At 35.5% G+C, this 24,677-nt stretch overlaps 2 protein-coding genes across 6 annotated transcripts in view; one reads left to right on the top strand and one right to left on the bottom strand.

The window, feature by feature from the left end:
* Nucleotides 1–24,677, bottom strand: part of LOC130010550 (neurotrypsin-like) — a 79,363-nt gene that overhangs the window by 37,919 nt on the left and 16,767 nt on the right. Inside the window, exons 3-4 of the mRNA XM_056098386.1 lie at nucleotides 4,542–4,680; nucleotides 3,652–3,821 (exon numbers count right to left, since the gene is read on the bottom strand). Coding sequence (XP_055954361.1) covers nucleotides 3,652–3,821; nucleotides 4,542–4,680 — 309 coding nt within the window. The remainder of the gene's footprint in view (nucleotides 1–3,651; nucleotides 3,822–4,541; nucleotides 4,681–24,677) is intronic.
* On the top strand, nucleotides 6,154–15,109 carry LOC126811872 (uncharacterized). 5 transcript variants are annotated; one of them, XM_050537894.2, is made up of 6 exons: nucleotides 6,161–6,314; nucleotides 6,840–7,058; nucleotides 8,767–9,779; nucleotides 9,993–10,062; nucleotides 10,458–10,620; nucleotides 11,410–15,109. In XM_050537894.2, exon 6 carries the CDS (start codon nucleotides 11,849–11,851, stop codon nucleotides 14,510–14,512), a length of 2,664 nt encoding a protein of 887 aa, XP_050393851.1. In that variant the 5' UTR covers nucleotides 6,161–6,314; nucleotides 6,840–7,058; nucleotides 8,767–9,779; nucleotides 9,993–10,062; nucleotides 10,458–10,620; nucleotides 11,410–11,848; the 3' UTR covers nucleotides 14,513–15,109. The 5 variants fall into 5 exon arrangements, with proteins under 5 accessions (XP_055954993.1, XP_050393851.1, XP_050393853.1 ...); XM_056099018.1 differs by having other exon boundaries at nucleotides 6,154–7,058; XM_050537896.2 differs by lacking the exon at nucleotides 6,161–6,314 and having other exon boundaries at nucleotides 6,824–7,058.

Genomic DNA, 24,677 nt, shown 5'->3' with positions numbered 1-24,677 from the left:
GAGAAACCAAAGCAACAAATTATGTGTGAACAAAAAATCTCATATTTTGATGACAGGGAGGCACTAAAACTTACGGCAAATTTTCCTAATGCACCACAAGGGAAATCTTAGTTGGTGCTGTAAAAGTTTCTACAAAATCCATTTCTGTTCAGACAGACTTAAATAACCTGGCCAAATATAGTAGTAATGCCCAAAAATATCAGATCATAATTGTGACACGTTTCTTTCACGGCGTTTATGACGCACAGTTTGTACGCCAGACACTCTAATTTTGTCAGCGGGTCACTTCAGGGGTCAAAGGTCAGTATCATAATACTGAATTGCAGCCTTTTAAATAACTTGAACAAAACAACAGAGTTTTGTGTTGATTGAACGAATCGACGGTTTAATAATAAATCAGATTAATGTTAATAATATAAGCTAAAAAGACACAAAGTTACATTCATACTTCACATAATATTCTGTTTTGACAGTTCTCAGTCCACGATATCTAATGTTAAACCTATAATATAAATCATGATTCACAGCTGACTCGGCAATTGAGTCTAATTTCACAAAGAGTTCACAAAAAAAAACAACGTTCACTGTTCACACAGTTAAATAAATAGTTCACTAAATTACATACAGTGTCTCGGTAAAAAAAACGATATCACGACCGCCGTTTGAGAAGACGGTCTCACACGTATTGACATTCACATTCACGCCATTTTCGCTGTATTTCTAAGCACGCTTTTTCTATACCATAATAATTTGAAAAGTAGACACAATCACACCAGTTGCATACACACTTCAATACTACTAAAAGAAGACTCTTTTATCCAAAAATACTATGGTGGACCGTTTTGAACATTACAATAATAAAGGCGTATCTACCCCGCTCCTCTCAGACATGTGAGAGCTCGATTCAACTTCAAAATTTATCTGCCTGGCGAGGGTTCATCTTATGAAGTTGTTGGGATCCTTCCTAATACTTCTACCTAGAACGGAAAGGGGTCGTGTCCCTCTCCGGTTGAAAGACTCCAGCGGTGGAAGTTGTATAAGGTGTTTATCGTGGGGGGGGGGGGCTGAATGGTTAGCGTGCGCGCGCTGTATCATAAATTCTGTCATTGAGTCGACTGGCGTGGTTTCGAATCCCCGGTTGTACGTGACAAGGAGTAGGGTCGCCTGTCCAGCCTCGTGGGTTTTCTCCGGGTTCTCCGCTTTCCTCCCACTGCTAAAGACCCCTACGCGCAAGCGAATTATTGAAATAAAATTAAGCCATATGTTAGTCCCGAAATGACCTAGTTTGTGTCGAGTGGACGTTAAACCCCACTTCTCTCTCCCTCTCTGTTTATCGTGATTCTGAACTTGAGAAGAAACAAGTGAATCAAATTTGCAAAACGTTCTTCTTTTATTTGAGGTCCATGCGGCTAGAATTGTGGGCCAATCTAGTAGAGCTTGCCATATCACACCACTGTTAAAGGATTTACATTGGCTTCTGGGGGAAAGCAGAATGAAGTTCAAACTAATGTGCATAGCCTACAAATGCCTTAAAGGTGAAGCAATGCTACTTGATTATGTCCCCCAAAGAAATCTTCGGTCCCAACATGAACTACGTCTGGTGGTACTGAACTATAGACTTAAGACATTCGGTCATAGATGCTTCTCATACACTGCACCAAGCCTATGGAATTCATTACCCTTGATCTTAAAGAATTCACAATCACTTAGCTGTTTTAAGAAGCTCCTTTTTAGTTGTTGTTAAGTTTTTATCCTGGAGAGCTAAATTCGCATTGAGCATTAAGTTTTAATGGATCTGTGCGCACTATAAGAACTCACTATTATTTATTATTATTAGTATTCCCTTTTAATGCAGATGAGCCCATGGCCTTCGATTCTGAACAGGCGATTCCAAAAACCACGACTGAACCAAAACGTTTCAATAAACCATGCATGGTATAATTACAATTGCAAATCCGCTCTTAAAGAGCGTGATCGTATTTTGAGACGATTAAAGAACCACCCGTCTATGGCGAATATTGCGGCATACAAACTGGTCCAGACGAAGGCCCGTAGAACAATAAAAGAAATCTTCAATGCAAGGGTATGTCTCAAACAGGCATGGTATAATGACGATTGCAAATCTGCTCGTAAAGAGCGTGATCGTATTTTGAGACAAATTAAGAACCACCCTTCCATATTGTTGCAAACGGTCCGGGCAAGGCCCGTAGAACAATACTTCAAACAAAAGAAATCTTCATGGCAAGGTTTCGTCTCAAGGATTAATTATTGTACCACATCCAAGTCAGTATGGAGTAGGATTAAAGGTAAAAGTAGTACATTATCAGTTAACCATTTAATTGTTGATAATACCGCCTTACTAACATTTCCTGATATGGCTAATTCTCTGGCCAGTCATTTTCATTCAATTCATCAGCCAATTTCTCCCCCTGATGGCTTACGGGGCATTACACATCAAAAGGGGACTAGGCGTCAAGTCCCGCAGTGATGAATGTTATAATAATAGTTTTTCAATTGCAGAGATTCGTGATTCGCTTAAACGAGGTCGCGATACGAGCGTGGAACACTGCAACTGGAAGATAGGTCATTTAAGGTACGACTGGGATCAATATTCTCTGACCTCAGGGGTGACCTCAGGAGAGTATTTTATCTCCAACAGTCTTTGCAATAAAAATTAATACCAACCCAGCATGCATTTAACCAGGTACAAATGGCGCTTTTTATGTTGATGACGTTGGTTGATATGCTATGGCTATACAGACATGCGGATAAGCGAACGTAAATTGCAGCTTTGTTAGAATTCACGACAACAATGGGCAACCGAAAATGGATTTCGAAAATCGAAATCCAAGAATGTCTGCGTGCATTTCCGTCAGAACCGAGAGAGAGAGAGAAATGGAGTTTAACGTCCACTCGACACAAACTAGGTCATTTCGGGACTAACATATAGTTTAATTTTATTTCAATAATTCGCTTGCGCGTAGGGGTCTTTAGCAGTGGGAGGAAACCGGAGGACCCGGAGAAAACCCACGAGGTTGGACAGGCAACCCTACTCCTTGTCAAGTACAACCGGGAATTCGACACCACGCCACGCTAAGGAAAACGCAAATGGGTTATTTCAATATTAATTCTTACTTGAACATGATTTTTTTCAAAACGTTTCTACGGTAACTTTATAATTTCCCTTTGTAAATAAGTCTGAAAGTCAATATCGTCTAGTATACTCGACACAAACTAGGAATACCCTACACATAACCCAGGTGTGTAACTACTGACTGATTAATATACAATGTATCTTGTATGTTATTTGATCTCTTATTTTCATCTTATCCAAACAGATTCTTTAAGATTGAAATCCGGACTTAATATAGGCCACGTTACTAAATGACGAAGGACGATCATAGATATATATCAAAAATAATAAACTAAAACCCTTTCATGTATGTTAAAATGCAGGGACTATTATCAAATTGTCTCGATTGTTTAATTATTTTTTTGAACAAGGTCATCGACTTCATGTGCATGTAGTGATCAATCTAACTTTAACACGAGTCTTGTAATATCTTTAGTTTAAATTAAAGGACCGATATACAAAAAGATTGTTAATATATGTCCTGTAAGAATGACTGGCTACTGTTTTTATAGACTTACATTTACAAACGACCGAGGCATCAGGTGTGCCACTGCATTCTCCAATTCTGTATTCTGGACGTTTGCAGTTGGATAAATATGACTCATTTCCTTTACAATTAATATTAGATACCAGAATGGGACCTGATCCTTTACCAAAATCAACATTAATATCATGATCACCACCATCACTGTTAAATAGAAAGATTATACACAAAATTTTGGATTATAATATTAACATTAAACATACATTATGCAAGAGCTAAATTTGTCTATTGCAGGTCTTTCTTTAGGCCTGAAATGCTATCTAAATTATTAATTAGACATTAATTAACCTATCCAGACCATAATCAACTCTAGATGGCATCGCTAACTTGTGATCATTAGTGGATTATGAGCAGATTTACTGCTTACTTTCCTTCACGATTTAACGATTAAATGGATAATGCTGCTTGTACTGACTTTAGTAATGATGACCGAGGCTAGGCGGAAATTTCAATCGCTTAGTTCTCGGTGCATAGTGGATCAATTTGAATGAAATTTTCAGCAAATTGCCTTTACATTATCTAGTTTTTAACTATTATAGTGAGAACTGTCAACTCGTTATCGAATCTCCCATAATGTACCTTTAATATCAGGAAAGATTATATAAAAGGATAATACATACAATGGATTGAGTAGAAATGTTTATATCTGTCGACTGTTGAACACGCAATTAGTTACATCCCACATTGGTTTTGTCTACTGATTTTTGACCGATATGACAAACCAACATATAAAAAAATAAGTTATGATCAAAGTGCAAAATATATGTATATAACGAATTGAATGGGGTGAATTTAATTAAAAGACGTAGTGGTAAAATTATCGTTATCTTTTATATAGAATTGGAAGGCATTGTAGATTCATACTTGTTAAATCCTAATTGACGACACACTACATGAGCTTCTTCCTGTCCAAAACCATCAGGACAAACTCTTCCAAATGAGCCGTTGTGCCATACCATCACTCGTCCTTCCATAGAATTTGATCCTCCAACCAATGTTACAACTGCGGAATAAATATAATTAAATGGATATCAAGAATCACCCGTGCTTAGAAATGAAATAGGGTTTAACGTTGCACGCCATACAATGCGCCACACTGTTAGAAATCATCGTAAATTTACTATCAATTTAACTGTAAACAGTATACAGTAAACTTGTAATATAACTCTTCCCATGTATTTTAACACGGAATGACAGTTATCTCGATGGTTTACAAGTTATCGCAACGTAAACTCAGCTATGTGTTCGATACAGTTGTCGTAAAATAGACAAGAACAAATATAAATTATTTTATACCCTGTTTCTGATTCAAATTCATGTTTTATTTATGTCAGTCTATAGTATTTAATTATGTTTTAAAACCAGAAACTTTTGTGCACTAAAACTATGACAGTGTATTTATGAGATGTATGTCGCGAATTACTGAATGACGTCGGATTCGTGGCGGGAAAATCTTCACTCTCAGCATGGCGATGAACAATTCAACAGGTTGGTGATTCTTTTGATTTTTGTGGTAACTGTTTCTTCAGTTATATCAATCAATTCATTAAAAATTGATTTGTTTAGTAATTTGTCAACACAATGTCAACTACTTATATAGTATTATTCAAAATTTCTTTAGAAAAGATGTAACGGCTTTCTCCATGCAGTAAGAATGTCTATGACGTCAATCTCCGCCATTATGATCTAGGCAGGACACGTGAGGTCATGAAAGCTATTTCATTTTCTTCCTGTCCTCCCTATCCTATGCTCGTCACTCGTGTTTAAGAATTGAAATGGCTTAGATTGAAACAAAAATCATTGATTTATTAAAATATGGCAGTTCTGGTTATATTGTGTTTTTGTCAATGCCATGAGTATGACCATTTTATTTTCTTCACAAACATGACACGCGCATGAAAAACTATTCAATACTATTATACTAGGCTACTGTCACTGACCATATACACACCTGAGTTGCCTACATAAAAAAAAGTAAATAATTTGATTTAGTCGGAAAAATCGAAATATGACAACAATGGAGACAGATGTATAGATAATGAATATGATCCCTCAAAGTATAATAGAAATATACTAAGTGGCGATTTTAACCAGGCCACATACATGTGACATAGCGATGCCATATTGGCATAGTTCTGAAAGGTTGTATTGTAAGTGCCACTTGTGTCCAGAGGTCGCAGTCACGCAAAAATCTGCGTATTTCACGCATTTTTAAAAAAAATTAATGCAAATATTGATGGACGCTGCGTAATTTACACACAGAATTTGCCGTTGATGTGAGAAAATTATATTATTCTATGTCATAGTTTGTACAATTTATGTGCTTCACACAGCATTTACACGCCTCTACTGCACGTAGTCTTCGTGGGTTTTTATATTTTTTCTTATTTCATTCGTAAGTGCATACAGTAAGCCTTCTATACATAGCTATCCTACTGGAAGCAATAACGCATTTCATACAAGACTTGAGATTGGCTAACACGATATACTGTTTACATTCAGCCAATCAAATGCTGGCTTTCATAGCGATAGTATTCTGTTTACTTCCTGTCGAAGTGAAAGATTGAAATGACCGTGTTATCAACCAGACATGCCGTTAACATCCAGTCGTCAGTAATAAGACTAAATATAGTACCGGTAGGCCTATCAATGAAATAATGACGCTTAAAATAGGGTTGTTCACAAAACGTGGTATTTTGAGATACTGTAAGTCACGCAGATGTAGAGGGTAAAAACACAAAATTTTGGAATGTCTGCTTATTATTACGCAACTCGAAATTGACCCACTGTGACCTGCTTGTGACAAGTTGTGTCTATGACTCAAATACCTTTTTTTGCATAATCACATTGAGAGGCTTCTCTGTGCAAAAATTCAGAACTGTAGTAAGGTTGTAACTTCCACAAAAATAAAATGCTTTTAAAAATGTTGATCATTATTTTTATTGCGTTATATATTTTAAAGATTGGACGAACAGCTTTTTCTATCATATCTCAAAAACTTATTCCGACATTTGTTGAGACTTTTTTAACACCTTTCAGAACTATGACATGGGATTTTGCTGTAGTTTTGTTTGTAATAGGAGTACTATCTGGATTTAGAAGTGAACCTGTGATAAAATTTGTTGCTGGATTGTAGATTGTAGTGCATTTCTTTCATTTCAGCTAAAACACCCAATTCTATACTGAATCATCTAAGGGAGCAATGTGTTTTTCTTAGTGATAACCAACTACAGCTTTTGGTTGAGAAACTAAATGCCATAGGAGTAGAACAGGAACATGATTTAAAATACCTTGAAATTAATGATCTAATTGATATCAATATTATGTCACTTATTCAAGCCCGCAAGGTCCTGAAAATAATTAAACAGTCAACAGAAGCAGGTATGTTAAAGCAACTGTATTTAGTTTTGTAAGAAATAATCTCTTGTCAAATTGCATTGAAAGATGAAAACTAAACTGCCAAAAAGGGGAATGTCTTGAGTTCCCTCCCATATGTAGGGTGACCCACCATAAATAAATATCTCCATATATCTCGACAATTACGCCACAATACTTATATATATGCCAAGCCTCAAATCAGTTCCACACAATTATAGTCACTAAATAAACGATCATGTTGTACTTAATAAGCTATGGCCATTAATCACGTATAAATAATAGACTGAAAACTGGTTCCAAGAGTCGTCCATAACATCCAGACACTTTTGAGTAAACGATAGGTTACGTGCCCTTGTTTTGAAATTAGTCTCGCTTAACTAGTCTATCGACTATTCTACGTCTGATTGACAGGTCGGGATATTCAAGACTACTTTTTTACGAAACATAACAGAAAGCTAAAACAAGAAATTGAATTTAGAAATAAGCACGTTAGGTAGCTCAACAATCGTTTTAAGAAGCTTGTAAAAGTAAAATGAAACTACTGCTAGTATCATGTTCTTGCCTAACCTGAGTGTTTCAGAGATATTATTTGTACTAAACCAAAAGATGCCGCTCTTAACGGTACAGTTAATGATAAAGCGATTTAAAAAATGAAACGAACGTAATTTATAAATCTGCTGTAATAACCAAGAAGCTTAATTTTATTGCTATTCAAAATCGTCAACAATAAATTTTTTACGGCTGTAATAGTTGATAGATTTGTAGAGAATTGCACGTGCCATGGCTATTTATAGTATCATACTGTCAGAAAGTTGGTCTCGGCACGGCGAATGTGCACGCTTCAGTGGTAGTCTCGAACTATCAGCGGTGGACTGTATTTCTGTGAGTACATGGGCCACCCTACCATATGTGACAGAGACATGATGATATTTTCACACATTAAAAGATAATAAAGGCCTACTCAATCTGTTGTAAGCATCTTATATATTGCCCTATTCAGAGAAGCAATGTGCTAAAAATGTACGTGCAAAATATTTGTTACAGTAAGTGTGCATTAGCCTCAAGACAGTTGAGCCATCAAATTGTAATTAAATGCACTAGCCCAAATTTTAATCTTGATCTAACTATTAAGGATGCAATAAACAGCTACTCCGTTAACATCTTTTTAAATTCTGACTCGATTATTACTCGCTGCCAAGCATGAGATAGCCACCACTGATGTACACTTTAATTGATTACAGTATTTTATTAACCTTTTGTGACCCATTATGGTTGCAGACGAAAGCATGTCCATTCCATGAAATGATTCTGCCTGTCGTTTTTAACATGTCGAGGATATATTCAATATCCGTTTTCGAGAAAAATGAAGGCACAACTCGCACGATTGTTAAAAATGTGTTGAAGAAAATTCACACTTCAAGTTCGTGGCAAATCATGTGCGAGTCATGCATCATTTAAAATCATGATGTCATTGGTATTGATTTGTTTGCCAATAAAGAAGACGAATGTCCCCCCACCGCCGGAAAAGGTTCAAGACCCAATATCAATCAATCGAACTCGGAGCAAAACACCTCTGACTTTAAAAAATAAATCTTAAAAAACATATATTTTTATGGTCAGCCTGATAATGACTAACACCAGTATTGTCTATTTAAACTACAATTTGATAGTGTAAACTTAATCTAAACTATCTTATATTTATTATTTGTAGAGGTTCCTGTATGCGAGGGTGGCTCTTTTACACTTTTACAACCTCCTAACAGTCCAAACAGTAGCATCAGCTTTACTGCTAGTTCAATAGCCGCTAGTTCAATAGCATCCATGGGCGTATCTGATTCAAGTACAGATGAAAGTCCAGGTCCTTCAGAGTGCCGAAGTAGGCCTACATGTCAAACTGCATGGGCTACATCTTATTTAATACCCTGGGAAAAATTTCCGAAGTCATTTTTAACATCTTGTAAAAATAATCGGTCACCGTCACAGTCAGACAGAAGAGAGGTAGTTCGTATTCTTGTTGATGACATAACAGGTGTATGCAGCAGACCAACTTCAAGAGATATTTACATAGTATCATCGAAACTTGTTGACACTTATAAAACTTCACTAATGGACAGATTTGGTGACACAAGAATCGGAAGTGGCTATTCAAGTTTTATCAATAGAATTCAAGACAGGTTAAACAATTTGAACAGAAAAAGGTTGTCTTCAGGCTCTGGATGTAGTAAGTCTCCCGCCACAAAAAGGGGCTATGGATGGTTAACCGAGGCCATTTTTGAAGAAATCCCAAGAGAAGAATATTTGGATTCAAAAGAGTTTCTCAAAAGACAAGCTCGATTCACAGATGTAGATTTTTCACTTATTACTGAAGTAATGAACAAAACTTATCCCCTCCAAAGGGAGGAGATTTCAAGGGGTGATATGTCAATTGCTGAAATAGAAAAAAACTGGCCATTTCTTTTTACGAAAACCTGTGCACTAAAACACTTCGAAAAACTCACAGGTGTGAATCTACCGCGTGAATTTTTTGTTCATTCCTCATCAAAAATTAAAACATTGTTGAAGTATATGGAAAAGCTAGAAGGGTCAAGGAAAGAAATAAAAAAAATATTTGAAGAAGTAGAAGAATTTAAAAAAATTACAGAGACCAATTATCCAGACACACAATGTTTTGTTAAACTTATATTTTCTTATTTCAAAGAAGATGGATTTCTCGAGTATTATCCTGTAAGTTATTTTAATAATACCATTAATAAAAATTACTACACAAAGTTTATGGTGTCTTTATGTAAGCCTACACTGATGGTCTCTCTCTATATCAGTACTTGGTTGTATTCTTTTAATGCATTTTCAAACAAATTACCGTAGTTAACTATTTTGCTGTTATGAAAGTAGCACCCTGTACACCAACTTATTTCAATATTGCTCTTTCTATTTCAGCAAATGTGTGATCAGAAAAATATTGAAGATAAAGCAAGAACAGAAGGGGCACCAGTTATAGCTGTGGTTGGTAAGTATACATTTATATTCTGTACCCCCTTTTAAGACGAAAATTGTGTAATATGTACTACACTGAAATACCACACAAAAAATGTCATGGCAAAGTTTTGACTTGTAAGTGTGTGTACATAGACAGGGTTAAGAACTGATTCATATATTGTTTGTGTTACAAAATCTGTTCATGTACAATATTAATGAAATTTTAACAAAACAAAAAGAAAAACAGTTTTCATTCCCAAATTTTATTAAATACTGATCTTTTACTTCTCAATTCCTACAGGTTACCATCTGTAACCAGGTTACTGCACCCAGCCGTTAATTCCAGTCCTGCAACTCGATTACAAAAAATCTCTAGCTAGATTGATTTAATAATATTGATGTAATTATTATATTTCATGTTTTCAGGCAACCTATACACAAGCACATTATTCCATGTAATAGTTGAAAGTAAGTCTATTCAAGTCTTAGAAAAGCTGGATGATGCTCTTTTGTTGATGTTCGCTGTTTATTACATATTAGATCTGAAGTATTTAAAGGCTGCGTCTTCCTCATTAGAATTTTTGCAACGGTAAGTGATTTTAACATTTCTTAAATAATATTAATCAGGTAGTGTCCTAAAATGTTAGCAAGAATTAGGTAGAACAACTAAAAATAGATGTTGATAGAATATATTTGTGTCTATACACACAATCACTTCAAATTATATAATTGAGAATGGTTGCCGACGGTAGATGCAATATATTTGTTTTCTTGAAGTTTATTTTGTATGTGATCACCTTTCCTCCGAAGGTGAAACGTTAGATGTACCCACATGTGTGACTATCTGATACCAATTTTATTTTCTTTTGAAAGTTATTTGGTTTTAAAAAATGTTTTTTCTATTAATTTATTGAAACAGTTTCCTTTGAGCACAGTAAAGTGACTTACGTAGCTTACTACGCAAAATGTTGTGGTTAATTCAATCATAATGTTGTGGAAAATTCACTCAAAATGATGTGTATAGTTCATGCGCAAGAGCAAAAAAACTGTAATGAAAACAATATGAAAAGACATTATTTCGTTTTTAAGCTCCCATTTTGCACCTCCAGTCAGGCCCGTAGCCAGGAGGGGGGGGGCAACTGCCCTCCCAATACTGAGTCTTGCCCCCCCCCCCCAATATTCTACGCTCCAATTGGCCTTAACCGCAAATACCAGTAGCTGCGAAAAAATTTATGCAGATGCCCATGCTAATTTGCCCTCCCGAAAACATCTTTGCCCCCCCCCCCCAAAAACAACTTCCCGGCTACGGGCCTGCCCCCAGTATATATTCTGTTTCAATTTAAACGAAAATAAGAATTATTTTGTTGATATTTTTTAGGGTATGTTTTGGGATAAACCCGACAAGAGGATCTAAAGGTGGAAAAAGAAAGAACACGCGTAACTCTGTTAATGCTCAAGTGTTACAGTTAATATCAGAGCTGCGGGGTTTTGAATTAGATCAACTGGACTCTTAAAACTACTGTTGAATTTGAGAACATTAGGGTATGTTTTGGTATAAACTTGACAACAGGATCAAAAGGTGGAAAAGAAAGAACACAAGAAACTGTCAATGCTCAAGTATAACAGCTAATATCCAAGCTGCGACGGTTTGAATTAGATACTTAAACTATTGTTGAATTTGAGAACATTTAATAATTTTCTGCATTTTCTGACATCAAATATGAAATTAATCTCATTTGTTTTTATGAAGTTGGTGGATAGTATTAGCCATTATTTAAGTCAGTAACATCCAAGAATTTTGGAACATCCAATAAGAAATGAATCTCATTTGTCAATTTTGCATGAAGGAAGTTGATAGTATAAGCCATTATTTGAGTCATTATCGGCTACATAGAAATATTAAGAATTTAATATATCCCTGTTGCTATCCAAATTGCAATGGTAAATTTGTTCGGTTCACTTCTCTTAAGAGTCACATTTCTCGTAATCATACTAATAAAGATTATAAAGATAAAGTCATTGTTAGTGAATATGTTTGTAATATACCTGAATGTCAAAAGAATTTAAAAGGTAGGAAAGAACTTATTAGTCATATGAAAAGTCACATTAGTGATTATCAATCAATCAACTGTCCAGTTCATGGATGTACTGGTACTTTTAAAGTTAAATCCTCTTTTACTTCACATATGTCACGGAAACATCGTTGTTTACAAAATAATGATATTGAAATTAGTTTTAAACCCAACCCAATTAATGAAATCTCAGTAGATGATGACAATAATTCAGTTCTGGACAACAATGGGTTTGATGAGGATAATGAGGAATTTGATGTTAATGCACTAACTACAACTGAGGATTTTAAGCATGTATTAGGTTTAGCTTTGTTAAAATTTGAAACAGTGCATTTAATTCCTATAAGTACAATAAATGACATAATTTCAAATATTTCTTATCTTCATTCTCTTTCCCTTTCTAATTTGAAATTGCATTTAAAAGATAAAATGAATGGGCTTGATGGATCTAACACAGACATTGAAAATATACTCCAGTCTGAATTCAATAAGGACTTCTTAACAAAATTTTTTTCTAATTCAGAAGAACACAGATTTACATCAAATTTTAAAAGACAAGCATTCTATAAGGAGACTTTTGGGTTAGTTGAGCCAATTTCAATTGAGCTTGGCTTAAATGGCAGCAATAAGAAATGTCAGTATCATTACGTACCTCTGAAACAAACCCTTGATTCCTTATTAAGCAATAACAGTGTGAAACATCAGCTTGAACACCCACAAAATTTATGTTTCGACAATATTTTTACTGATATAATTGACGGTGAATCCTTTAAAAGAAATCCTTATTTTTCAGAAAACCCATCGGCATTAAAGCTAGTGATGTATCAGGATGCCTTCGAAATAGTCAATCCGCTGGGATCTGCCAAAAAAACTTTCAAATTGGTGGGATTTTATTTTACATTGGCTGACTTTTATCCTCAGTTTCGAAGCAAAATAGAAAACATGCAATTAGCCCTTATATGTAAAGAATCTGACTTAGAATATTTTGGAAACAAAGTGTTAGATCCACTAATTCGAGATATTAAGGACCTTTCTACTGGTGTTTATTTAAGCAATAATATATTTGTAAAAGCTAATTTACTTTGTTTAGTCGGGGACAACCTTGGTAGTCATTGGATTGGAGGATTTGTAACAAATTTTGGAAATGCTAAATATTTTTGTAGGTTTTGTTGTGTAAATAGAGATTTGTGGGTTAACAATCATTATGTATATGCACCCCTAAGGAACAGGCAATCATATACCCAGTCAATCCATAATATAGAAAATAATGATCTTCTACACGACATGGGCATAAAGTCAGAATGTTTATTTCATAATTTGCTTGGATTTCATGTTTGTAATCCTGGTCTCCCACCCTGCATAGGACATGATCTGTTTGAAGGTGTGGTCAAATATGATCTGACATTATTTCTTAAGGAAATAATTAAAAAAATGAAATGGTTCAATGTTGAAACCATAAATCAACAAATAAAGCACATGTCACTCCATGGCAGTGAATCTAGTAACAGACCAGCACTATTAAAAACTGATCTGACATGTCTTAAAGGACATGCTGTCCAAAATTGGACATTTTTGAGACTTCTTCCAGTATTTATAGGTGAGAAAGTTATTGACCCTGAAAATCCACTTTGGAGAATAATTCTTTTGTTGAGGGAATTAACTGAGTATATTTGCTCTTATAAGATATCTATAAACCAAATAGGTGTTCTTCAATCGTTAATTAATGATTACATTGATATGCGAACAAATTTGTTTCCCGATATTCAGTTAAGGCCTAAGCATCATTACTTACAACATTATCCATGGTTGATAACACAGTATGGTCCATTAATGCATGTCTGGACTATGAGATTTGAAAGCAAGCATACTTTTTTCAAACGTTGTGTCCGGAACTTTAAGAATTTTATCAATGTTACGAAAACATTAGCTATGAAACATCAATTGTTACAAGCATATTGTAATGCAGGAAATTTATTTAATTTATCAGCAAGTTTTGAAAATGTAACGGATGTTGAAATATCTATGTTTGATATTGAAGTACAGTGTATTATTAATGATACATTGAGGGAATCATCTCACATTCAAATTGCTAGTAGTTTCACATCAAATGGCATTATCGTCAAAAATGGTTTAATTTTTGTCCTAAAGATACTTAATGGTATCATAACATTTGGACAAGTAGATCTTTGTGTTATTTTCAAAGGAGACCCTTACATAATTTGCAAACAATATATCTGTCAAAGATCTGATTTGGGTCTATATAACATTGATTTTACACATAGGAGAAATTTGTGTATATTAAAATTTAAAGATGTATTAAATCCTTTTCCTCTTTCACTGTACAAGATAAAATATGATCATGTTGTAGCATTAAAGCACTATCCATTTGATCCTATGATTTGTGGTTAAAGCCAGTACATGTCAGATATTCTTAAATATTGAATTTTCAATGTAAATAGCACATTCATTTTAAATTGTGTTAGTAGGATTTTGTTATATTATGTCTACTCTGGGATGAGTAGTTTTGTTTTTTGTTTATACTCTTACATTTCCCTCTGTCCCTCTGTACAACGATTTGTTTGTAGACACTCTAAAGGTCATAATTTGTTTCCTATTTTGACGAAACTTGAAATATAGGTCTATATCCCAAAGATCTCATTTCCTTTCGATATTGGCATGTAACTTAATGAGTTATTCGCCTTGATTGTACAGAAAATCATGCTTTTTAGCTTGTGGTCCTTCTAGAGGTCACAATTATTATCTGATTTAAAAATACACTTAAATATATATTTAATTGGTATGTCATCTATTTATTTGGGGATTTCAGCTGGCGGACATAAGCCTAACTGTATTTTCATATGAGAAAGTTCTACACAGACTTTTTATTTTCATACTATTATTTTAGTGGCAATGCCTGGCAACTGCTTTTTTTACTTTGTTGTGAATATTTGATTAAATTGAGAAAGAATAAATGTAGGAAGAAAAATAAACCTTAATGATAATTTCTTTGGAGTGTTCTTTTTTAATCATGATTAAAATGTTTGAAGTGATTTTGTGTTGTTAATGATAAATCAGTTAAAATTTTAAAATAATCTACCAGTGAAGTGAAATTTTTTGAAAAATGTGTTTTCAGTTCAACATGTTACAAAGTATTTTTACATATAAAATGACTGGCAGCAAAGTTGCCAGTTAATTCAACTGTATTTTTACTGTAGCTGCATGTTAAAATCATATGTAATTTTACTGTATAATGTATTAAAAAAACTTGATATTAAGTTTTTTTACATGCAGTAGTAAATTTACAGTGTCAAGTATTTTCACAGAATACTGGTAAAAATACAGGTGTTTGTAAAAATACAGTTGAATTGACTGGCAACTTTGCTGCCAGTCAATTTATATGTAAAAATACAGAATGACTTCTAACAGTGCATGAGGGAAATTTTGCCCGGACGCTGGTGCTACTGCCTACTCTTACTTTGAATTCCAACGATTAAGGTTTATTTTACATGTACAATTAGATACTGTCCTTGCCAGACTCTCCATCATGTGCCACTGACAACTGGGATCACATCGGAAAATCCGTCGAAGCTTTCTCGTCTAGAATGGTTCCTATCGTTGGATTTTAGTGGTTTGACAATCTATTAAGCAATACATATGGCGACTGAATCCATTCACGTGATTTGTTTGCAATGTCTGTGTAGTTTGTGTCGTGACGGCAGGTTTGTGTTTTCGGTTTTGTTTGGTTTGTGTGCAGAGCCCCCCCCCCCCCCTCCTCCTCTCCCTTCTAATTGAGGTAGAATGTTTAAACATGGTTTAGATATTTATGAAGTGAATGCCTTGATGTAGATCAAAGATCACACTCTGCTTAGGTCAAATAGTATGATTGATTGATGCTTTGGGAGACGATAACTTTAATTCTAATTAAGTGAGAATGATAAAACTCCGGTCTATAAATTCATTACATCAATACGATGACCAAGTTCGAACATGAGCATGTTCTGTTCAGTTTAATTAGAGCAATAGGCAATTTGACTGTAGAGCTCGATAACTTCCGTTATGTTTCAGTGAGAGAGGTGAAATTGTTCACTGTAAGCAGAGTAATACACAACTTGAAATATCAAGACTTTGGAGCTCACAACTTCGATTCTTTTGTGTTAGATGTGTGAAACTTGGTGGACACTTTCTATTCACCAATAAACACATTCTACTGAGGTTAAATATAGAATCCATTCTGATTGTTCGAGTCGTTGGAACACACTGTTCAAACTTGACGTATGTGTTTAATTATGTGAATGACTTGACTGAGTCCGACGATGGCCATTTTCCACCGGATTTGATATTTGTTGTTTATTGCTTGTGTGCAGAGCTCCCTCTTCTAATTGAGGTAGAATGTTTAAACATGGTGTATATACTTATGAAGTTAATGCCTTGATGTAGGCCAAAGATGATCGATCACACTCTGCTCAGGTCAAGCGATATGATTGATTGATGCTTTGGGAGACGATAACTTTAATTCTAATTAATTGAGAATGATAAAAATTGGTTCTATAGATTTACTACATCAATACGTTGAATAAGTTCGAACATGAACATGTTCTGATCAGCTTAATTGGAGCAATAGGCAATTTGAATTTAGAGCTCGATAACTTCGATTATATTTGAGTGAACGGGGTCAAACTGTTAAGTGTAAGCAGAGCAATAAGCAACTTGAATTACTGCAAGACTTTAGAGCTCGACTACTTCGATTCTATTTGAGTTAGGAGTGTGAAACTTTGTGGATATTTTCTATTCACTAATAGTCTTTTTCTATTGAGGCTAAGTAAAGACTTCTGTCTGATAATAACAATAATAATACTAATAATAACTAGATCTGCATAGCAGATATCAAAGCTTTCATATAAACTTCAAAAGGGGTTATTAGAATCTATGAATCAACAACCACTCTGACGGAAGATATTCTCTGGGCTAAAAAATCTTTTTTCTCTCAGCTACGAGAGATACGTAGAATTAAACCGGCCCAGAGCCGACCGTGTTGATACGAAGCCGCTTATTTGACATTGACACATAACTGAAGGTGAATAGGCCTACCCGTCCAGTTAATACAATGGGCAATCTCACATCGGTCCACTAAAGAGAGGCACATGCTAGTCGCCCCCTACTTCCCCAAGACATTTAGTCCAAACCTTGACTCTCATACATATAAACCATTTGGTACTACATGTACATGTATTTCGTACTTATATCATATTAAACCCCTCGGCCGCCATGTTGAATCACACAGTATTTAACGTTCTATATCCTAACATCTTTATGAAATCAACGACAAATCTAAACTTGGGCACTCCAACCATTTTTATTTTTACATCATTCAGTTTTTTTTAAAACAGTAATCTATCACAAATTATAGTGAAGACTGGACCACTAAACTAGTTACCCATCAGTTTTTCTTTGTGTTAATGCGTTCTACATTTTCAAAGCAATGATTCTTATAATGTGCGAGCCGCCATGACACCGGCGGATATTATAACTTCGATAGGCGAGAAACTTCAGGTAGCAGTTGGGTTTCATCAAATCATATAATTATGCGGTACGGCTTCACCTTTATTTCAATGGGAATTGGTTTATTATAGGTGCAGTGCAGTTTTAGGTCAGTTTATGTGTAAATTAAGGGAGCTATACATAGGCCAATTACCTTTTTGTAGTCATTTGACTAAAAAAAACTTGCGGAAAGGAACTCCGTAGGACAAGCCACTACTGTGGCAGGAGTAAGGCGGAAGACATCAGTAGTGGAACCATTTCTAAGTTAATCCCGAAGTGCGTTGCTATTGTAAGAATATATAAAATCGGGTTTCCGATCCGCTTTTTTTTTGCTGTAGTTTGAGTAATGAGTTAGAGCGTATATTTTGTAGTCAAAAAATCATTGCAAATAGAAGACCTCATCCCCACCACCACCAACCTGTAATACACTAGCTAGCTTGTGTATTTCCATATTCCATTTCCGAGAGATAGATAGAGAACACGCGAAATATAAAGTGATTTTTCTTACAATCAGGGACCATAATTCATGAAGTTACGATTCGATATGCGCAAATATCGAAAGGAACCATATCTTTGGGTTATAAACATGCATGTCAAGTTTCATCAAAATCTTTCACTGTGAAAAACCGGGGCTAAGTCATCTGAAATCAAACAAATTTTACAATGTAGGTAGTGAAAACAAAATGTTATGTTAAGCGTTGTTCGAGGGTGGGGTGGGTGCATAAAATTCAAAATGCAAAGGGTTATTTTTCGTGCACGCCAATATGCACACAGGATTTCGATTTTTCGTCCTACCTAAAAAACTGCACGTAAAGTTAGTTGTCGGGCCTTCGGTCAAGAACCACAGACAAAGGGAGAGAACGGGGACCTCTGTTTTGCATACCATCCAAGCGACTAGGCACTAATCCTTGTACCATGGACGAGGGGACGGGCGTTTTTCGTCCCATCGAAACGACTAGACACAGATCCTTGCTAGGCCTTCCATACTTCACCACTGCCAACGGGGAACCACTTTGACCTCGGGTTTTCGTACCATCCAAACGACTAGACACTAATCCTTGCAAGGCCTTCCGTTCTGCAGCAAATGAGCCACGCTGGCCTCGTTTTGTCGTAACATACAAACGACTAGACAATGTTTCATAATTTAGTCATGTTCGCGTGGGTGGGTTGGCAGCAGAATTGATATGTACATGATAGTGACACGAGGAGGGGGGGGGGAGCGGGGTGTACACAAATCACACAAATCAGAGCTTTGTAATACACGCATATACTTGATATACTAAATACACAAATGGCTGAATTTCGAGACATTTCTGGCACTCTTTTATCACATAATGAGAACACTGCATTAATTTCTATATATCAATAAAATATGCCTCAGACCCATTGTTTATTTTTATATTTGAATTAGACTCGTAACAAAATATATTTTCTGGCAACAAATAGCATATAAATAAAACTAGATTTACTTTCTGATTATTTTTTTTAAATGAAATCATTCCAGGGCTTTTATTGACATTTCAGAAAATGTAGAGTTGGTCCCATGCACTTGAGGCCAAGGTCCTTGAGGTTGTACAGCTGCACCCGGTGACCGATATTTATTTAACGGGGAATAAGTGATAATTCATATTATAACAGTAAATAATTAAAATATCCCATAGGGATTATAATAATATGTATATCATGTAGGTGTGCATGTAGGTTAAAATTGTGACCTCTGTAAATAGGCCCGTTCCTTGCATTTAGTTTTAGAGTTAGGAGTGCTAAAATTGAGAGAGCGAAATGGGGTTGATCGACCACTCGACACAAACTAGGTCATTTCGGGACTAACGTATGGTTCAATTTTATTTCAATAATTTGCTTGCGCGTAGGGGTCTAGCAGTGGGGGGAAACCGGGTGATCCTGAAAAAATACACAGGTTGGACGGGCGACCTACTCCTTGTCACGTACGGAAAGATACCCCAGCAGTCAAAATAGGTCAAAATAGGCGATTTCGGTTTCTAGTGTCGATGCATCGTTACGGTCAGTTTAAAAAATTGTCTTTTAAGGATAATGTGTATAGTACCAATACCTATCACATACGGAAGAGGCGATAAAATCTCTTTGCATTTCCAATTTCAAAATTAATTAAAACCAATATTAAATTCCGAAAATCGTTTTTTTGCTAAAACTCTTTTCTTTTTAATGTGATCAAAATGGGGGTAAAGCACAGAGTCAGGGGTGGTAATGGGCGTATTGTGTCCTAATTTCATGGTTTTCGGACAATCGGTGCCGGTGTCACGGCGAAATTCCACTTTTTTCCCCTCATGGAAGCCGTAAATTGACGCAAGGGGTAGGGTCGCCTGTCCAACCTTGTGGGTTTTCTCCGGGTCCTCCGGTTTCCTCCCACTGCTAAAGACCCCTACGCGCAAGCGAATTATTGAAATAAAATTAAACCATATGTTGGTCCCGAAATGACCTAGTTTGTGTCGAGTGGACGTTAAACCCCATTTCTCTCTCTCTCTCTCTCCGTAAATTGACTTGAGGCCAGTGTCCTTTAAGTTGTACAGCGGCACCAGGTGACCGATATTTATTTAACGGGGAATAAGTGATAATTCATATTATAGCAGTAAATAATTAAAATATTTCATAGGGATTATAATAATATATCATGTCTGGGTATTACAGGGTTAAAACCAATATTAAATTCCGAAAATCGTTTTTTTGCTAAAACTCTTTTTTTTTAATGGGATCAAAATGGGGGTAAAGCACAGAGTCCGGGGTGGTAATGGGCGTATTGTGTCCAAATTTCATGGTTTTCGGACAATCAGTGCCGGTGTCACGGCGAAATTCCACTTTTTTCCCCTCATGGAAGCCGTAAATTGACGAAAGGCAGGTGACAAGAACAAACGACTTGAACGAATGCAGGTATCACCTTGAAATTTTCAGGGTGCCTAGGTACCAACGTGAAAAGTTGCTCGCCGGAATTTAGTACTCATGGTACCGTTGGTTCCTGTGTAGCGCATGCGCGAAATCAAAACCAGCTAAACTCGAAAACAACCTTGTCGGCACGGAAAACATCAAAGGAGAAATTCGAATTTTTGAAATATTCAAATACCAAACATTCGACCATGATCCAGGCTATCCTCAAATGTATTAATTTCGGTAATAGGAGACAGATTCTCTAAGCCACGACCAATTGTGTATGTTTTCAAGCCCATAAATGTGGATTTTTCACTAATTTTTTTTCATTTCAAAATGGCGTCCATCAGTTGACCTAAATCAAAATTCTAAACCGATAGATTTTTAGGCTTTCCTTCAAGCATTCAGAAAATGTAACTCTTATGTCTTTAAGTAAAATATTGCAAAAGCCGTATGGACTTTTCACATTTTGAGATGGTGGCACTTCCGGTTTGCTCGACAAACTCCATATTTTGTGTACTCATCAGTACTGTCTTAGCTAGTACAGAAAAAAAATTTCAAGGCAATCTCACCTATATTTCGTCGATTTTTTTGAAAACTTTGATCCTTAATTTCACCAAGGGGAGATAATTTAGAAAATTTCCAAGGACATCATTGAAGTCGCATTGGCAAGATCTACTAACATTCTAAATTTCACGAAAATCGCACAACTATTAAAGAAGTTGTCAAATTGGTAATAACGTCCGGTTCGAAATGACAGCGACGAATTTTCGAAATGCCAAAATCCGAAATTGCAGATTTGAAGTAAATGTTTCAAGATACTCAAAGAAAAAAGAATTAGTAAAATAGGTCAAATAGTCACAGAGTTACAGCATTGTAGGTCAAATGCATTCCTTCGTAAAATTCGGTAATTTCGGATTCGTAAAACGTTTTGAAAATATATTTAATCAACAGCCACCACCCATTTTTGGGGGGATAGGTAAAAGTTTCAGAACGATCCTATGGTTAGATTCTGAGAAATCCGATTTGTGAACAAAACACAAAAAAAAAATAACAATAATAATCTTAACAGAAACAATAAGCTTTCATATGTAATATGAAAGCTTAATAAGAAGAAATCGTCTTATATCGCGCTCAATTATGTCCGCTGGTCATTTCTAAGTGCTTCACAGTGAGTTCAACTATTGTTCTTTCACAAATATTTGCTAAACAGATGTGTCTTTATAATCTTTGAATGGCATTTGGCGATTGAACATAATATAACACAACACAGTTCTATGGATAACAATCACTATATTATATACACACGAGGTTTCGACAAGAATTCACTGGTCTTTATCAAGCATACAAAATTACAAATGAGGAAAAAACTGTGACAGTGTTATATATAGGTACATTGAACAATAATAAGAGAAACCATAAGTTAACAATTGACTTAAAACTTGAAAATAGAGATGTTGTGTGCATCTGTCGGGGAAGCTCATTCCATAAATATGCACCACCAACTGGTAAAGGGTATTTTCCATACAATTTATTATATCTGGGAAAGATCACACTCTAGGTCAAGTAGTATGATTGATTGACGCTTTGGGAAACGATAACTTTAATTCTGATTAAGTGAGAATGATAAAACTCGGGTCTATAGATTCATTACATCAATACGTTGACTAAATTCGATCATGACCATGTTCTGTTCAGCTTAATTAGAGCAATAGGCAATTTGACTGTAGAGCTCGATAACTTCCGTTATATTTGAGTGAGGTGAGAGATGTGAAACTGTTCACTGTAAGCAGAATAATACGCGACTTGAAATATCAATACTTTGGAGCTCGACAATTTCGATTCTTTTTGTGTTAGATGTGTGAAACTTGGTGGACACTTTCTATTCACCAATAAACATATTCTACTGATATGAGGTTAAATATAGACTTCAGTCTGATTGGTCGAGTCGTTGGAACACACTGTTCAAACTTGATGTATGTGTTTAATTATGTGAAATACTTGACGGAGTTAAGGTTAAAGATGCATTATGTAAGAGCTAAATCAGCCTATTACAGTGAGGTCTTTCTTTTGGTTTTAAATATCATATTATTATGTAGACATAAATCAACTTAACAGGCCTATAATCAATTCTGTAGACCATCAGATGGCTGAGATTTAAATGGAAATAAACATCGAGACTCAGTCATACTTGCTTAGAATTAAGTAATTTGAATGACATTTTCAATATATTCATTTTTCATTATTTATTTTTGAACTATTATAGCAAGAACGTCCAGCTCTCTTCTAAATCTTACATAATGCATCTTTAAGCACAGATAAGCAATTAGATTGGTCGAGACTGAAACTCAGATTATAGTTTCATTACATCAATACCTTGACTGCTTAGACTAAGTGGTGATATGATATTGGCTGGTCAAATTTATGGAATTTAAAAACGTTCCTATTGAGGTTGATGTTTATTAGGTGAATGTCTTGAGGTGGTGTTTGTGTTGAGAATTTTCTACTATCAAGGATTGCCTGTGCTTAGAAATGAAATGGGGTTTAACGTTTTACGCCGTACAGTGTGCCATGAAGGAAATTTTGCCCGGACCGTGATGATAATGCCAACTTTTATTTCAAATTTCAACTGTTAAGGGTTCTTTTACATGCATGTTCCACCCAAACTATTAGATACTGTCCTTCCCATACTTTTATTTCGAATTTCAACTGTTAAGGGTTCTTTTACATGCATGTTCCACCCAAACTATTAGATACTGTCCTTCCCAGACTCTCTGTCGTGTACCACTGACAATTTGGACCACATTGGAAAATCCCCAAGAGCTTGGTTCCTATCACTGTATAATAGTGATTTGATACCCTATTAAACAATATATATGGCCACTGAATCCATTTGATATTTGTTGTTTATTGCTTGCAATGTCCGTGTAGTTTGTGTCGTGACGACAGGTTTGTGTTTTTGGTTTTGTTTGGGTTGTGTGCAGAGCACCCCTCCCCCCCCCCCTTTCTAATTGAGATAGAATGTTTAAACATGGTGTAGATATTTATGAAGTGAATGCCTTGATGTAGACCAAAGATGATCGATCACACTCTGCTTAGATCAAGTAGTATGATTGATTGATGCTTTGGGAGACGATAACTTTAATTCAAATTAAGTGAGAATGATAAAACTCGGGTCTATAGATTCATTACATCAATACGTTGACTAAATTCGATCATGACCATGTTCTGTTCAGCTTAATTAGAGCAATAGGCAATTTGACTGTAGAGCTCGATAACTTCCGTTATATTTGAGTGAGGTGAGAGGGGTGAAACTGTTCACTGTAAGCAGAATAATACGCGACTTGAAATATCAAGACTTTGGAGCTCACAACTTCGATTCTTTTGTGTTAGATGTGTGAAACTTGGTGGACACTTTCTATTCACCAATAAACATATTCTAATGATATAATGTTAAATATAGACTTCAGCCTTATTGGTCGAATCGTTGGAACACACTGTTCAAACTTGATATATGTGTTTAATTATGTGAATGAATTGACTGAGTCCGACGATGACCATTTTCCACTAAGGTTAAAGATGCATTATGTAAGAGCTAAATCCGCCTATTACAGTCAGGTCTTTCTTTTGGTTTCCAATATTTTAATTATTATGTAGACATGAATCAACTTATCAGGCCTATTGTCAACTCTGTAGACCATCAGATGGCTGAGATTTAAAGATACTTTCCCAGAAAAGTATTTATCGGGTGGTTATTTCCAATAAAAGTGTGGCAATTTTGGTATGTATGGAAAGTAGAAAAATCCAATCTTACTGGAAAATTACTGGATTCCATGAAAAACACCCACGGGGCATGCACTGGACAAAAATGTCAGAGTATCACAAACTGACAATCCGACGATTAGTGTTGTACGCTAGAGTGACGTCAAGGGTTGCGCGCGCAGCTTGTATGAGGTCATCACTGCGGGGAGCGCTCGGTGTATAGTACTTGTTGATAATGTGATAGTGAGCGGCGTGAATAAAAATGAGAAACTGAGATTAAACTGCAGAAAAAGAAATGGGCAGACAATAATCACAGAATATACCTAGGCTTTGATATATATGGTAATAAATGGACTGCAATTAAAGACAAATA

The sequence above is a fragment of the Patella vulgata genome, chromosome 2 (genome assembly GCF_932274485.2).
Source record: "Patella vulgata chromosome 2, xgPatVulg1.2, whole genome shotgun sequence".
NCBI classification, from domain to species: Eukaryota; Metazoa; Mollusca; class Gastropoda; family Patellidae; genus Patella; species Patella vulgata.
Note: the sequence above shows the minus strand (reverse complement) of the source record. Positions and strands in the feature narration are given on the sequence as shown.

Excerpts from the sequence above, each read along its gene's own strand:
- LOC126811872 (XM_056099018.1), top strand. The coding sequence starts at position 11,849 with ATGAATCTCATTTGTCAATTTTGCATGAAGGAAGTTGATAGTATAAGC.